The sequence below is a fragment of the Pundamilia nyererei genome, unplaced genomic scaffold, assembly GCF_000239375.1.
Source record: "Pundamilia nyererei isolate P.nyererei 1_Seehausen unplaced genomic scaffold, PunNye1.0 scaffold00102, whole genome shotgun sequence".
Lineage (NCBI taxonomy): Eukaryota > Metazoa > Chordata > Actinopteri > Cichliformes > Cichlidae > Pundamilia > Pundamilia nyererei.
In genome coordinates, this window is record NW_005187503.1 from 927191 (window position 1) to 944993 (window position 17803).

The window sequence follows — 17803 nt, forward strand, 5'->3', positions numbered from 1 at the left end:
CACACACACAGAACAGAAAACAGCCATTCTGCCCTACAAAGGGCAAAACTGTACTAACGATAGCACAAAACCCATTTCAGTTTGCAGAGCAAGGCATTTAGTGGTAGCATCAGGCCATTCTTATCAAGTGACCGAATCATGCATGCCTAAGCAGTAATTAGTTTATACAAAACATGACTCAAATAATATGGTACAAACACACAGTGTCATGTGTGAGCCTTTCCAACTGCACTAAGCTGATTAAACTTCTGAAAAAAGATTAAAACAACATTTAAACTTTAGACATTTTATCTTTTTCCCCCTCAGCATTTTACTTGTCTTTCACTTCCTCAGGATTGTCTCAATGTTTTATAGCTGAAAATCAGTCTGCGCTTTAATGACCCTTCCAGTCATCCTTTTCATTTAAATGAGATCACGTCTCCACGATGGACATGTAAAGAGGGCCCAACTCGGAAGGAAGCACAAATGTACTGAAACATTTCTATAATGACTGGTATGTAGAATTTAAAGAATGGTAAGCTTTCACTGCAGTTTCATAGTCGCTGAGAGACATTCTTGTTCATCAGCGTGTCAGGTCTGCGACTGTCGTATCAGCGTGAGCAAAGTGCGTTCGTGCCTGTGAACGTGTAGCTGTTGAGTATTTTTTCTGGGTGTAAATGTTTCAGTTTGCAATCACAGCTGTGATGCTAGATGCCTGTCGTGCCAACACTTTCACTTCACACTCAGAATGAGTCGGATATCGTGCACACACGGCATCTAAAGACTTCCAGTAAGCTGCGTATCTGGCGTTACGTTTTTCGGTACAATTTCAAAAATGCTCACAGGTCACACTGATACTGATACTTATCACTGTGACAAATACTAGGGATATAGGCAGCAATAGTTGTACACCGTATAGACATAAGCACTGTGCCACCAACAGGAGCTGTTCACCCATGGAAACCCATGCAGTGAAACTGCTGCCACACAGTTTTTGTGCTCATGCTAACGCCAGAGGATGTTGTAACTTTATGCAGAGTGCCACTTTGCGGATGAGTTACTGTTGTACCTAAACACTTCCAATAAGCAAAGTTCATGTCCGTAAATATGTCCCTTATTTACGGCACATACTTCATTTGGTATATCAGATGCCCTTCCTGACACCCAAGGGATTTGCTTCTCCTCTCAGGGTTGAACTGGGGACCTTTGACTTGTTAGGTGAAGAAGAGTAAACCACTAGGGCCACATGCTCCTAAACACCTCCACCTTGCAGTAATACCATTTACAGTTGCTTGTGGAACATGTACAGGAGTATCGTATAAAAAGAAAAACGTCTGAATATTTTGAAACAATAGAAATGATTAAATAAAGACATTGTTTACGTATCAAGGGTGAAAGATTTATTGAACTTAATATTGATCTTCAAAATGAGGACATAACTGTTGATTGGGGGAATAACTAGAAATAGTCCAGTAATCAATTACATGCATGTTTGAGTCAGGTCCTACATTATCGGTAAGCACAGAGCTTTACTGTTGTCCCACAAACACAAAAATAGTCCTCAAATATTCATTAAACTCTGCTTCATTAAAAGATTCATCCATTGTGATTAGCGTTCTTCTGAATCCTTTGGTCTGGACACCTTCAAAAAGACAAAACATACTTCTCCAAAACTTAACATCAGCTCAATCTTTTATGTGTAAACTCTACGACATTCATTCAAACAGCAGTAAAATTACAAGTCGCGTAAACTTGCTTTTTTTACTAATCTTTGCAGAAGCTGATAAAATCAACTACCTCTCGTCTAATCAAAAGGATTTGTAATATAATAAAAGGCACATAAGCAGGAGCTGGCAAGCTAAATTAATGAAAATGTCACCATTTTCACATTCAAAGCATACGGCCCGGGATAAAATCTGTGGTTCTTCTCATTAAAAATAAGAAAAAGAGATGCACTGTAGTGAGACAATAAATAAACATGAAATCACTGCTGAGAGAAAACAATCACAATCTGTTCAACTTCACATCCACTAATAGAGGGAAAAGTCAAATTTCACTACAATCAAAACACAAATAAAACAACTATTTTTTCACAATTTTAAAGTAATTCTGAAATATATTTTGGACTTTGCTTTGTGCTGGTTCACCTACCTACACTAAAATAAAATTAAAAATAAAATGGTTTTTTTTTTTCGTGCTTATTTATATCACCTAAAAACAACAAAGCTATGTCTAGGTCACTGCCACGCATGCCACTTCAAATCTATGCGTGAGAAAAAAGGAAAAAATATGTGTATATATATGTTTGTTTTGTTGCCAATTTAATTTTGGCAAATTAACAGATTAAGTAAATGAAACTATTTCAGCTCACTAACCTCTCTAATTGTACTCCCCATATGGAAAAGAAATAGTAAAAACTTACATGATTTACTCATGAAAGTGGCCACTTTCTCATTACTTTCATATATTGTTTTAGTAAGTATCCAAAACATACAAGTTTCATTATATAATTTTTCAAGGGATCTTATATCTGTTTTCACGCTTGTATGCTTTTCATACAAGTTTCACACAAGACAGATACAAACTTTATAAGATTTATATATATCTTTTCCATATGGGTCAGATTGTGGGATACTGAGTAAGAGTAGCGGTGTTAGCAGTCTCCATGGATACACTACCAAACAAACAAACAAACAAACAAAAAAACCTGTCCCCCCTCCCAAAAAAAATGCCTATTTAAAATAAATCTAATTGGAAACAGAAAATGAAAAAAAAGACGGTTCTCATATGTTTGAGAAAAGTGCTAAAGTGATTTAGCAATGTTCAACTTAACTATGGCTATTGCTTTTTTTTTTTTCTTGAGCAGCACAAACTGGTTCCTGGTTGTTCCACACGTCTGCCGTCGGCCAAGAGGATGGAAAAGTTCTTCAAATCTAGAAATCAGGCCCTCTCAGGCAGTCCTCTGTGTGTGTTTGGCCAAATAAAGCGCTGCTGACAGAAAACTGGTCCGACCTGATCTGATTGTTATCACTGAAAGGACCGGGATCTCATCCTCTGGGATTGGACAGTCACACCCGAGCAGGGATAAATGCTATCTGCAAAAACATTCTAGTATTTTTTTAACCTGCTTGGAGTAGAGATTAGTCAGGCTCCCATACAAGATAAAATGACATAAATACCCCCCCCCCCTTTTTTTTTTCTATTCACAACTTATATAACGGTATATAAGTTGTGCTGATGGTTATTTGCAAATACCATCTTCTGTGATCTGTGTGATCAATTTAAACTGACATTATAATGAACTGTAACATGCACTACACGTGTGTAAATCACTAAACAGCAGAGGAAATTCACACAACACATTACTGAAGGACTTTGCTTTAGGAGGCATGACTCGACAGAGGTAGGTAACAACGACTAAGTCCAAGATGACAAATACAAGTCTAGCTTATAATTACAGACTCAGAGACATGTTTATGAGAGGCACAAACACTCTGTGCCAGAAGCTACTACTATTACAGCTCCGAAGGCAAGAAATGTCCTATAAAACCACCACTGGTTTCCTCTCTGCAGCCGTTTTTTTAAGCCGTTGCAGCAAACTTCCACAGGGCTTCTCGCTCAAACTCCTCCATCTCCTCCTCCAGGGAGTCGTCGTCCTTCTTCCCGTCGCCCTCTAAAACATCCACCATGTCTTCCAAAATGTCTGCCACGTCCTCAGCAAAGTCGCTGAAACGAATCCTGTCGTGGATGAACACGGCGTCCTCAAAGTAGTCTGCGGTCAGCCTCCTGAACCTATCCTTGCTCTCTGATGATGACCTTTCAAGCTTGCTCAGGTAGCCCTCCAGAAGTTCCTCAAACTCTGACAGCTCCACTGGATAGAGCCCCTCCTTGCTGGCGCAGTCCTCCACGGAAGTGCAGCCCAGCTGGGGACGGACATTGCGTTGGAGCTTTTGCTCCTGGTCTCTCCAGAAATCGTTGTTGTGGTGCTGATGAGGATGGCGGGGCTGCTGATGGTGATGTTGGTGCTGGTGGTTTTTAGCAGACCGGCTGTGCCACGGTTTCTCCTTCCTCCTCTCCTCTCTGTCCATTCTCCTCTCACCCTTCTTGCTCTCCCACTCGTCCTGGTGTTTCCTCCAAGCCTCTTTATGAGAGTTTTGCTTTTGAGGCTTCCAGTCTTTCTCATTCTTCTCCTCTTTGTCTCTCCACCCTTCCTCTTTGCTGTCTTTCCACTGTTTTTCTCCTCTTTGCTCCCTCTCGTCTTTGTGCCTCCAGTCTTGCTCCTTCTTGTCTTTCCACTGTTTTTCTCCTCTTTGCTCCCTCTCATCTTTATGCCTCCAGTCTTCCTCCTTCTTGTCTTTCCACTCTTTTTTTCCTCGTCCCCCGCTCTCGTCTTTGTGCCTCCATTCGCCCTCCTTATCTTTCCACTCTTTTTCCACCTTTCTCTGCTTCTTCTCTTCTTTATCCCTCCATTCTCCCTCGTTGTTGTGCTTCCACCCTTTCTCTCCTCCCCTCTCCTCTTTCTTGTAGTGGTCCCGCTCATTGTGTTTGCCTTTGTTCCCTTTCCATTTGGACTCCTGGGGCTTCTTCTTCCCCCACATCTCAACTTCTTTGGAGAGTTTCCTTTGGATCTCCTCCAAGTGATCCCTGACCTGTTTTCTCTTGCCTCCATCTTTTTTCATTGCGTCCAGCCTTTTCTTGCTCTCCTCCAAAAGAACCTTCTGCCGATGGAGTTCTTCCTTCAGCCTTCCTCCCTGCTTTGCGTCCCTCCCCCTCTCTGGTCCAGGTGTTTTCTGGTTACTTTGACCATCTTTGTCTTCAAGCTGTGGGGCCGAACTAGATGCAGCTGGAAGTATTTCCTGATCAGCTGTGAAGGATTTAATATATCAAACTTAAAATGACCTTGGTCGTTACCAGCGTGTCTCTACGCATGCAGGATACGTTCAATAAGTATAAACTTAAAGGGCGATGTAGTCGTCACATTATACCTGCGAGCTGGCTGAGTTCAGTCACTCTGGCTCTGAGAGTCTCGAGCTCTTTCTTCAGCTCTGGCAGAGATGACAGCTCCTCCTTCAGCTTTGCATTTTCTTTTTCCAGATCTGCTTCAGCCTTTTTATCGCCACTTGCTGCTAACGCCTTCAGTGCTGAGTCAAGTTCTTCTTTCTTAGACTGAAAAATATGGTCAAATAGTGACAGTTTATAACGTGGACAAAGCTGTAGGTAAATTAAGGTGCTGCGCAAGTTGTTTAACAATTAAAAACATTCATTGAAACGTCATAAAACCAATTAAAACTAAATAATTAGCATCAGTGTGACTCCATACTGACCTGAAGTTGTGCCTCTAGCTGAATGATTTGTTGGTTTTCCTGTGTCAGTTTATCCAATAGCTCTTTCATATCCTGTGGATCACTGCTAAGCCCGTCCTGGATTTAAAATCATTGGCACATGAATAGAACACATATTTTTAAAAAAATGTCTATTTCTTTATGTTTGTTTTTAAAATTTTCATATCACATGATCATGTGAAGCAAGAATCTGTGGAAACAGACCTGGCTTTGTTCTGCGTCACTCAGATCGGAGGCGTCAAAGTCACCTGTCAGACAGGAAGACAACGTTTTAGAACGAGTCCTTCCACAGGCACTTTCACTGACACACAACTGCCATGCTGCCTTTCAAGATGCTCAAGTGAACTTTATGAGCTCAGGCCACTCACTGCACACCACACCAACTGTTTTTCTTTTCCATTTCATTAATAAGTATGGCATATTTTGCCTTCAACACAGTGTGACTGCATTAGACACCTTCCCATTTAATTTAAACCCCAGAAAACATTCAGTGAGTCCTTCAAAAATATTATAAGGAGCGTTAAAATTCAGAATGCATGTTATTTGCCTTTTTCTGCTGCCGCAGCATCAACTGTCAGCCCAGATAAGTGCTTGGGCAAGCTATTGAGCATTAGCCAGTGAGCGCAGAAGCTTACACTGCTGCCTTATCTTTAGCTCTGGACCTACCATTATCCAGGTCACTGTGGAAGCCTGTTGACATAGTAGAGCTTAGTCAACAAGATCTGAAAGCAGACATCTAACTATTGCTGACAACAGCAAATAAAGGTGCTTATGTAACTCGTAAATACTGTCATTGTCAAACAGAAACTGTGAAATGATGGAAATTTATGGCAATATTTACTCTAAACTCTTAATGCTGCCTAACACTGCCAAACTCTGATGCTGCGTAGGAAGATCACGGTTTCTTTTCTGACATTTTAACATACAGTGCTGTGCTAAAGTCTTGAGCCAACCCCTCTTTTCTTTATGTTTTGATGGGACACAAACATATACCAAAACACGGCATATGAGACAAAAACAGAGCTTGTACAATTCTAAAAAGTCTGAAAGTTGTTTTTTGAAGATTCATGTAAAGAAATGGGAAAAAATTATCTGTTTTTTTGCATCAGGCTGCTCATAAAAACCGTTGTTTTCTTTTCGGTTGTGTGCAGACAAAACACTGGTTCGTCCGTTTATGCTTGAATGATTCATAGGCCAGAGGACTCTGAAAATAGTCAGGAAAACCTGAGAACTATTGCTCAAAAGCACTTTAAAGCAAAGTTTAAAGATACAGTGTGGCTCAAGATTTTTGCACAGTTCTATAAATATTATAATTTATGGTATTAAAGCATTCACTCTTACTGTTAATGTGCAGCATACAAATTGTAGCCACAATACTGCACTAAATCAAACAATAAAAGCAGAACCAAGCTAGCTACCTTAGTTATGAGAGGAACTGACCTGAGAGAAAGAGGGAACCTAGAAATAGCAAGACCAGAGCACCCACAATGCATTTGTTCAAGGAGAACCATGGCTTTTCCTCCTTCTTCTCAGCCAGCTTGAATTCTACTTCCTCTTCCTCATCCTCCTCGTCTGATGTTCTTGGTCTCTGTGCCTCAAAGGTGGGCACATTTCTCCGCCGCAGCCCATCATCAAAGCTGCCAGCGTCACCCGAGTCATACCTAATGGAAGGCTCTAAGAAAGGAAAAATGTAAGAAGGAAATAAGAAGAAATTCTAAGCATGAGAAAGAAATGGCAAGACAGCAAAGATCTGTCACGTTTTCTGTTGTATTTTTGTGACAGATGATGATAATGTGCCTAAACCTAAACCACATGTATTCAACTGTGGGCTGGAGTCACTTCAACAAATCATCTCAACATCTGTGGCATCTTTGTCAGAAGTGAATAATTATGTGCTGGCGACTTCCTCACGCAGAATACCAGACTCTAAGTGAGCAAATGAGCTGCAAAACACAACAGCGTGTAAACAGCATGTGAAAAGTGTCTGACAAAAAAAGCGACTGCTGGTTCTCAGAATGGATGACATTTTCTCACTAAATTACAACAACAGTAATTTCATGCATGGGGGTTTCATCATTTTCTCAGCAGGGTGTGGGCTCTCCTGTCATACTGATAAATCGCTTTCCAGCTGCTAGCGAGACATAGATAAGAAACATGTTAACAAATTCTCTCATTTTTCTGCTTTTATCAACTTGTTCCTATTATAAAGCACCACTTACTTTCCTCAAAAGCTGCAGAGGCAGCTTGGAAAACCTGCTAAGAGCCTCAGAGCCTGGGACCCAGATGCAAATATTTAAAGGCAGGATGCTCGCTGTATGTCACTTTACAAATAAGATCAGCTGTAATATTGTTACACACAGGTACAACGTTGACTTAAAATTTCATCTTATCTCGGGATTGAGAATAAAAGAGGGTTACTGTGTCAAAATCAAGCTTTAAGACATCCATTATTAAAAGACATTTTACAGTTGTTTGGGTTTAAGATTAACTGACAACAAAGAAAGGGAGGGTCACATACTGAACTGTGCAAAAGTTCTGATTTAATAGACATAAAACAGAAAATTTTGCACTAACAAGACGATTCCTAAAGAGCTATTAGCTGAAAACTTATAAGCATAGTGTGCAGTGTATCCTTAAAAAAACTAAAAGTGGATGAGGGGAGGACAAATGAAGAAAAAAAAAAGTATCTACAGTAGAGGAAGAAACAGATAAAGCCCTGACACAGGACCTCAGTTGATCCATCTACTGTTCACTAAAGTCTCAACAGAAGTAGTCTTAGCGGAAGGATGGCTGTCAAGAAACCATTCTTAATGAAGAAAAAAGAGAAAAGCCAGAATTATGCCAAATTACACAAGAACTGGACTGAAAAATCACTGGCAACAGTTCTTTTGTAGTGATGAATCCACATTTCTATTTCAAATTGTCACCAATATGTACAGAGGAGGTTAGGAGAGAGGTGCAACAGTGAGTGTCTATTCAAGTCAATTTTATTTTATTTATACAGCGCCAACTCACAACTACAGTTGCCTTGAGACTCTACAATAATACATACAGAGAAAAACCCAACAGTCATATGACCCCCTATGAGCAAGCACTTTGGCGACAGTGGGAAGGAAAAACTCCCTTTTAACAGGAAGAAACTTCGACAGAACCAGTAGTGTTGGTAATCTTGTAAAATCGGATGAAATTCTGAACATAGTAAAGATTTTAATTCACCTGCAGTATTCATCTGGAAAATGTCTAATTTGAAACAACTTAATTTTAATCATGACAATTATCTCAAACACGCTACCAGTGAAGTAAACGCATACCTGGATAGAAAAACACAGTGAAACACTATCAGCCATGGATTGGCCTCCCCAGAGCCCGGACCTCACCATTAATGAAGCAGTGTGGGAGAACAGAACAAAAGGCAGCCTACATCCAAAGAAGAGCTTTGAATGTCCTTGCGGAGATACTATTCCTGAAGACCACTTAAAGAAGAACGCTTGCCAAAGAGAGGCTATGGTGAAGATGGTGGTCATACCATATACTGACCTTTAGCCTCGTTAGCATATTGTATTTTCATTTAATGTTAGTGCATATTTTGAAAATCACTGCACTTATTTCTTATTTTTCTAGTAGAATATAAAGAAATGAAGACTTTTGCACAGTAATGTATATTTCTCACTGCACACAGAAAGAGGAGACAGACGTTCACAAGACTCCAACAACAAATTTTTGCCCTGACTTCAGCCTCTGGTGTACATTTCCCACAGTGGATAAGAAGACCGGTTCCCCAGAAATGAGAAACTTGTGTTGTTTAATTACATTTTCTTATTGCGCTAGTTTTCTTTTTTCTGTTAAAAAAGATTAATTTTATTAATCTTTTGTCCTGCTTGTTGAAAAAAAGATATCTCAACTCTCATCTAAAAGAAGATTTTAAATTTAAGTTTTAGAAAATAAATTTTGCAGGACTCAAAGAATATATCATAGCAGGATCTTCCACACTCTTTGATTTAACTCTTAAAATGAGGTTGCGTGCTTGAAGCTATTTGCATACCATGGCTTTACTGTGGATTTCCAATAACACTGTTTTTGCCATCACTAATAATCTCATGTGAAGATTATTTTGAAAGAATCTATTTCTACTGAGAAAAAAAAAAAATCAAAGAAAAGTAGAATACACAGCCGTGTGTGCCTGGCTGGATTTGGGAATACTGTGCGAGTGCCTTTACATTTACTGAAACGCTTATGTAGGATAATCAAATACCTTCTTCATCGTCTCTCTCATCTTGTCTCACTGGCTCCGATGGCTTTGCAGGCTCATTTTTAACAGCCGCCTCCTCATCTGCCTCAGCTGAACCAACAGTCTCTGGTGCAGGACTTTCATCAGTAGGATGTTCTGTCACCAGGCTCTCGGGGACTGGGCTTTGTGACTCTGTGCTGTCTGGAACAAAGCTGATATCAGCTTCAACATGAGACAGGGGATCCGTGGCTGTAAGGGTCTCGGTGGGGATGTTAACCTCGGGTTCAGCACTGAAGACTTGACTCTCCCCAGGAGGACTCGCAGGAATCAGTCCAACATCAACAGGCTTCTGGAGCTCATGCTCTGCAGAGATGGGGATCTCAATAATCAGAGGTGCAGAGCAGGACTCCTCGGACTCGAATGGGGGGACTTCAACAGTTGGAATATCCAGTGGAGCCCCCATGTCAATGTTGGTGACAAATGGCATGGCACCTAGGTGCTCATTGTCACTGGGAGAACTGGTTACAATGTCATGGATAACTGGAGGCTGACTCTCCAAATCCGGATCTGGTGGGTCAAGAAGGCTGGGTGGGAGAGGGCTCATACGGGATGGACTAGAAGGGACAGGACCCTCACTGGACTCTGGAGAGGTCTCTTGACACACCTGATGACAAGGACAAAAGTGTAACTGACATTTTAATTAACCTTCAAATAACAGAGTGGTGGTTAAACTGTTAAATACTTCAGTGTTGACTGTTCCTGCACAAGATATTTTAAACACGTCTACTAATGAGATGTTTGTTTAGAAATGTCATGAATGAATGAGAAAACACCCTGACTACGAGGACTTCATTTGTTGCTCAAAGTGTTAACGAGTAACACTCACGTGCAAGAATCTTATTGCATAACAATGATCACTAATATAACTTACTGGCTGTTATTTTCTATTTTATTTTTTGATAAAGTGCAGCGACTTTTACATGTTATTGAGGTTATTTCCCTGCAAACAGTATCGTTTACAGTATTTCTCTTTCATTAAGTGATGCTGCCCAGGATTACTTTGACAATTTTAACAACCCTTTAATTGATATTAAATGAGCATGACAGTAAGACTGAAGCAGTTGTAACTTTTTTTAAGTCTACTTAAAGACAACACAATGTCTACTGTTATGTTTTCTCCTTTCAGTGTCTTGATGCAGGCAGGGATGCAAAGTCATTATTAAAGGTCATTTTTCTGTGAGAATTTTGAGATTACAAACTGTACTCCCCAAGGTTGTGCTATTAGTCCTATTATGTTTAACAGAATGATACATTAAATTGTATAAATGTTGGTAGAAATAGTGAGCAATAGTTTTATGTTGATAAAGAGAGATGAATCATTACTCTTATTCTATTTACAGGTTTTAAAATCAAAATGTTAAATTTTTATTTATTCATTTTTCAGGCATCTGTAAAGTTCAGAAAAGAGCTTCAAGGGTTACTCCTTACAGGCTTTTAAGGGGTAAACATTTAAGATAGAAAGGTGGTCATATGACTGTGGTTTTAAAATATGAGTGATGAAGTCATGCTATGTGTTCTTTACCAGGAAGAGAAGGTTAGATAATGCAGCTTAAGTTTTAATGTCATACTGTACAAAGTAATCACTTCTAGACGTCTTCGGGCCTTCTTAATACATTAAACTCCTACTAATGTGCTGCTGGTGCAAGCTGATGAACGTTCATTTACATGTAAGTCTATCAAAGCTGTCAGCTGCATATTGGGGTAGATGCTGTGTGATTGTTGAGAGCATTCAAAGCAACAGAAAGGTTGAGGAGTTAAGCTGTTGTTTATATAGAGTATGGGCCAAATTCTGTGTGTGGACTTATATTTGCCCATGGATATTTTGGTGCCCACTATAGACTGAAGTGAAAGAGAAAATTCACTGGTAGAAATATGAATAACACTGGATGTTTATTTTTATTTTTACAGTGTAAACAGGAATTATTATAACCATCTGTTCCTTCAATTTGTTGTGCTAATCAGATTTGTAGTGAAAGGATATTACCGGTAACGCCAGTAGTTACTACTGGATTTCGGGTGGCAGTGTATGTGTGTGAATTAGGTGCAGTCATATGAAAAAGACTACAGACAGACTAACTGTACTTACAGCAGAAACAGGTGCTACAGTTGTAGACCTGTTATATCAGAAGACCTGATTTATGAGTTATTGAGACTGTGTACCAGCAGTCCTTGGTAGTTTAAAGTCAAAAGAAACAATCAGAGGAAAATATTTGAAGGAAATACTTACAAAAATAGTCAGAATACATGGAGTAGGCATGAGTGTATAGTCCTGCTGGAACGCAGACAAAATTGCAAAGTAAGAGTTGAAATTAGAGGCTAACATAATGAAAAGCTCTATTTGGAAATAGGGAGGCATAGCTTAAGCTTTTTTTAAATATAATTCAGAGATCTTGCATAAAGCTTTATGAGACGAAGCTCTATTTCTCTTAAACAGTGGATCGGAAGATAAGATACAGATAAAAAGATTTGAAAAATTCCTAAGGTTTAAGCTTGAAACCTGTTAGGTGAAATGTGACCATGTTATGAGAAGAAAGGCATGATATTTATTTATAGAGAGCTTGGGGTTTTAAATCATAGATCACTTCCAAAGACCTCCTCACACAAACAACTTGAATCCAGGAAGCGCTCCTACTTAAAATATTTTTGCAGATGTGTCCCCCCCCCTTAAATCTATCCTGATGTGCAAAAATACCCTGAGGTTACACACTGTGGTAAAGTAGGTGGAGCTGCACCTTCTGAGCAGCTATGAAACTCAGAAAAGAAGATGATATTATGGCTCTCAGCTATGATCTGTCAAGCAGCAATACATTTGGCACAGTTGGTAAGTCTAAATATGATGTGATTGAATTTTTGTCTTCTTAATGAACTCCTGCGTAGTTACTAACCTGGTGGCCTTCTTCAGATAGTACAGTTTCTATGGGGATACCAACGGGTTTGAACTCCACAGCAGCTCCTGAAATAACACCGACACAATGCAAAAACAAAGATGTAGAACCCAAGAAAAGGTCAAAGCTTTAGACACCAGGCAGATATGTTGACTTGTCAGTACCTGCCACCTCCTCTGAGAGACTGGGGACATCCCCCAGGCTCTCTGTGCCATCATCCACGGGCCCGACATTCTCAATGGCAGCTTCCTGTTGAGTGAGAAGACCTAATGAGAACCAGCTGGTAAAAATTTACACCTGTAGCCATAACCTTGACATTTAGAGTAGCATTCACACTCACCAATGATTACAACTGGCACTGCTTACCAATTAATTATGGAGTCAGATTTTCCTGTAATGATCTTGAAATATTTGATAACAAAAGCTACAAATCACAGTCAAACTACTGTCTGATGAGCTTTTACACATTCTCCAACCCAAACTGACAAAACAATATCCATGCAGCTGTCATTGGTTTTTCTATCCTAACAAACGAGGCTGGGTAAAATATTAGTAACACCTCTCAGCGTAACACAAGGTTTTCCTAAAACCACAGCAGCCTTACTACAGGCCAAGTCATGCTTGCATACTGAGCTAATACACACACACAAAAAAAACAACTGTGTAGTTGAGTACTGTATGGGATACAAGTTGTTGATATAAAAGCTGAATTAAAAGCCAGTTATATATAGTTCTAGAAACAATTAAACAGTAATGACTTCAATTAAAAAAAAATACATTTTACATTCAGTACTTCTGTTTTGCCACCTCTTACCTGCTGTTAAACCTCAGTGTGGTCACTGTGAGTGGGAAGCCCGTTTTTGATATTTAATGATTAACAGAAATTTGTGATTGAAACCACTGCAGCTTTTCTTTCATGACTCAAAAACCCTGATGCTGGATATCACACCGACTGACTGCAGTTGCCTCTCTGCCACTGAGAATGACAACGGTTCACAGCGAAGTGCAAGCACATGTGTGTCACTAAATCTGAGGTGCAACATACCAGAAAGACTCAGTTCAGTGTGACTACAATATCATCTTAGTTGGCACAGTGTATACTGGGATATTTGCTTGCTATAAATACCTTGTGCTGGTCAGATAGCCAAGTGGCATAGAAAGCTATTCCAGAGGGGTACATTATTGGATAAAGTATGAGAACTGCTAGAATAGTGTAAATAAAGCACAGATAAAAGGCCAAAGTGAAATAAATCCTATTTTCATCTGAACTGTGCACATTATCTGCCTGATGAGGCACAATTTGGCGCTCTGCAAACATTCACCAGGATGTTTCCCACTTTAAGCAGCTCTGGGCTGCAGGTTAGGACAAGACAAATTATAAATGAACCAGTATTCATGGAGCAGGATAATAATCATGGTGCTCCAAATGATACCCAGACTTTCCTTAGCTATGCTCATCTCGTCTTACCTCCGGGGAGAGGAGGGTCCAGCTGTTGGTGGAGGAGCCTGTGCTGCCTGTGCTGTTGCTGCTGTCAGACATCGCCCCCGTCAGGCTTAACTTGGCACAGCACACGGGACAGATTGAGCTTTAAAAATCCTGCATATGACGACAAAAACAACGTGTCTTCAGCGAGCACGCCTAATGCACACATGTGAGCCTCATTATCAACATGCAATAACCCGACTACAACGTGTTCAGGTGCATAAGGCGCAGTTGAGAACATTAAAAAAAATGCACAAACTCGATGAGCCGTGTGTGATTTTATGCAGGATTCGCATGCAATTTTTTAAAACTACGGTAAAAGAGGGCAGAATCGCGCAGTTGTGGCACAGTTAAAACCTTGCAAACGCAAACGGGATAAAGAGCAGATTGTCGCTGATTCAAGTTATGTAACGGAGGCATCCATAATACACCGCTGCGCAGTGAAACAAAGGCTTCAGTCAGTGCAGAAAACAAGAATCTCCTGACTGCATTCATCGCTACTGCTATTTCCAGCCAGCCATTCATTCAAATCCATTCATCCAGTCAATCTGTGCAGCAGTTAAATGCCCAAAAATGGTCAAGCCCCCCCCGCCAAACTGTACGGGTACTTCATTGATCCAAGCGTGCAAATAAAGGTCAATACTCACTTATCGGCAACGCTAGCGCGCGCTAAGGTTCTGATTTGCTCTTATAAGAGGTAAATGCTGGGCGGCTGTGGTTGTTGTAGCAACCAAATTCAAGGTTCACTCATGATGGTAAACAAAGGATGGTTGGCTGAATTTCCCACTCCCACTCTTCCGCGTTCTCACTCAGGCCCAGCTGTTAAGCAGGCTGCCCCCCGACACGAGCTCGGCTCCATCACCGCGAACGCGAACAAGACGTTTATTTACCCCGCGTGCTCACACTTGAGTCTCTCGGCGTTTTCCACTTCAAAGCGCTTTGCTTTTGTTTTGTTTTGTTTTGTTTTGTTTAGCACGAGCACAGCTCCTCTCCTCTGAACTTGGGAACTTCGGGAATTCCAAGTAGCGTCACGTCGACCAACGTGTCTCACATCCAATGGGATTTCACCAAAGCCGCGGGAGCACCCGCCCCCGAATCATGGCTGGACCAATCGGATAAAAGTGTCGCGTCAGGAAAGCGACGTGCATCCCAGCTTGATTGACGCACGCAGGTGAAAGTGGCAGGTTATGGTCCCGGCTCTTTCTCCTTGGTTTATAATAATACAAGTTCATGTGTGATCCCACAAGATACACACACATATACAGGAGCCACCAGTCGCTCACTGACACGTCTGCTGAACTATATTTGTACGGGACTTGCCAGAGTGGACAACCCCTTTCCCACTATTGCTCCAATGTGGGCACTCATTTCATCATCTGACCCCTTCTCCTCTAAAATTAGTAATTTAAGTGTTTTCTCTGGGATAAGCACTTTCCTTCTTACACCTCTGTACTCCTAAATCAAACAACAACAATCACACAACTACATAACTGATTGTTGGGGAGAAATGGTAGCATATATATATATATATCTTTCTCTTGTAGGGTGTTAAAAGGTAAAGATTAGGCCTGCTCATGTTTACTCTGGTGGTCTATCCCCAGAGGTAAATGTACACATACAGTGGTGTAAAAAGGTATTTGCCTTCCTTCCTTCTTTTTTTTGTCACTCTACATGTTTCAGATCATCAAAAAAAAAAAATATATCAGAGAAAAATAACACTAGTAAATACAAAATGCTGTTTTTAAGGGGTGATTTCAAATATTAAGGCGAAAAGTTATCAAAACCTACCTGGCCCTGTGTGATAAAGGAATTGCATTAATAACCAGTTATTAGGTTTAGGGAGCAATTCTTTCTTTCACATAGGGCTAGGTTTGGATAGCTTTTTTCCCCTTAATATCTGAAGTCATCATTTAAATGCTGCATTTTTTTATTTGCTCATGTTATCTTTGTCTAATATTACATTTAAACATGTAAGTGTGACAAATAAGAGGGAAAAATCAGGAAATAGGGAAACACTTTTGCATAAAGATGGATCTCTTAGATTTTATTTATATTGTGCATACTGTAATGCACATTAGCAACAAAAGTAATCCCAGGACTCTTACATTGTAATATAACAACCTCGCCTTACAATATTAAAGACAAAAAAACATTCATTTGTGCAAGCAAATGAGGACAGTGCACTGGGAGAGAAACCTTCATTACTAACAGGAAGAAATCTTGCACAGAACAAAGCTCGGGGAGGGTGGCCATCTGACAGTGGGGTGAGAAAAGAAGAGCACAAAGCCACTGCAAACAATATAACAATAAATACTCTGCAGGCTTGGGGGATAAGAGAACATTCAGCTCAGGAGAAAAACACAGAGAGGACAATGGACAAACTACGGGAAAGAGAGGGCACAAAGATAATAACGTGATGGTGGCATATATTAATAACTGGAGAGGGAAAGAGAGAAAAGGCAAGGCAAGGCAAGGCAAGTTTATTTGTATAGCACAATTCAACAACAAGGTGATTCAAAGTGCTTTACAGAGACATTAGAAACAAAAACAAATAAAAAGCATGATTTAAAATTGATTAAAACAAGCAAACAAACAAACTAAAAGCAGAGGATTGCTTAGTATAATGGGCAGCCAGCATAAATAAGGGGTGGCTCAGGGTCACATGATCTGTCCCTGATGTGAGCTTGATTAAAAAGGAAAGTTTTAAGCCCCTAAGTAGGAGGGACTTAAGCCCAAGAATCCTCACAGAAGTACTGCAGGCCAAGCTAAAGTGAGCTAGAAAAACTTGGTGAGACTGGGTGAGATTTCAGGGCAAAGGTCAGTTTAGAATTTATTTAGAAGTAAAAAATTAAGAGATTCTAGATACACATGTAGGGTGTTGAAAATGCCCATAGGTGCGGAAATGATAACATTAGACTATAAATTATAGGCTGGTTAACTAAAACTAATGTTGCTACATACATGAATAATCTCTGAGGTCTTCCTCTTTCTGGCAGCTCCATATTCAGTAACTTTGCCCAATATATCCACTATCCCTCCTCTGAATATCTCCAAACCATCTCATCCTTCCCTCTCTAACCTTCATTCTCGATGCTATTCTTTCTTCACATATCAATCTTCTCCACCTACACGTTCTTCAGCTCTATTGTGCAAAGTCTATTGTTTTGGACAGTTGATCCCAAAGTATGTAAAAGTCATCCATCTTTACTACCTGCAGACCTCCACCTCTCCAGGCTCTCTTCCACATGCTTCCAGCTATCACTACAGATCACAGTGTTATCTGTTTAATTATATTAAAAAAAATAAACTACTACTACTGCTACTACTACTACTACTACTAATAATAATAATAAAAAATATACGGAAACTTGTATAATATAAACTCTTATAAAATAAAAACTAAGATACAATGAGAAAATGCATGGAAACGAACTGAAGTAAAACCGTTTGAAATGTTAAAAATTTAGAGCTAAAATAAGAAGAAACCTTGTTGACGTCACCTTTCTCTCAATTGAATAAAACAGTGTCAAAAACTATAATAGGCTTAAAACTTTCTCACGATATCACCGCTAAAAACGATTATAAGCTCAGTCTGGGACTGGTTATGTAATCACACCAAAGCATGTCAGGACAGAATTGTGGTCGAACTTTGGACTGAAATGGAATGTTTGTTTTTTTGTTTTTTGTTTTTTTTCCCAGATTTTTCCACCCTGATGACGAATTAGGAAATCAAATTAGTTACGTTAATGTCCTGCGACAGATAGAAGTAACCAATAGCAGACGAGTTTTTCGGTCGTATTGACCAATAGGACGAGGCGAGGTCTAT

General features: G+C 39.9%; 1 protein-coding gene across 6 annotated transcripts; it reads right to left on the minus strand.

The window, feature by feature from the left end:
• Positions 1-2824: 2824 nt before the first annotated feature.
• Positions 2825-15148, minus strand: pbxip1a (pre-B-cell leukemia homeobox interacting protein 1a). Of its 6 annotated transcripts, none has more exons than XM_005740653.1 (12): positions 14881-15148; positions 13963-14091; positions 12659-12743; positions 12495-12562; positions 11837-11881; positions 9574-10213; positions 6762-6995; positions 5988-6011; positions 5526-5569; positions 5304-5399; positions 4965-5145; positions 2825-4843 (listed from the first exon to the last, which is right to left on the minus strand). In XM_005740653.1, exons 2-12 carry the CDS (start codon positions 14032-14034, stop codon positions 3561-3563), a joined length of 2772 nt encoding a protein of 923 aa, XP_005740710.1. In that variant the 5' UTR covers positions 14035-14091; positions 14881-15148; the 3' UTR covers positions 2825-3560. The 6 variants fall into 6 exon arrangements, with proteins under 6 accessions (XP_005740710.1, XP_013768277.1, XP_013768276.1 ...); XM_013912823.1 differs by having other exon boundaries at positions 11837-11878; positions 14868-15148; XM_013912822.1 differs by having other exon boundaries at positions 14868-15148.
• Positions 15149-17803: the final 2655 nt, after the last annotated feature.

Excerpts from the sequence above, each read along its gene's own strand:
- pbxip1a (XM_005740653.1), bottom strand. The coding sequence starts at position 14,034 with ATGTCTGACAGCAGCAACAGCACAGGCAGCACAGGCTCCTCCACCAAC. Across the intron at positions 12,744-13,962 it reads GGACCCTCCTCTCCCCGGAG|GAAGCTGCCATTGAGAATGT; the intron begins GTAAGACGAGAT and ends CTCACTCAACAG. Across the intron at positions 5,146-5,303 it reads AGCTAGAGGCACAACTTCAG|TCTAAGAAAGAAGAACTTGA; the intron begins GTCAGTATGGAG and ends CATATTTTTCAG.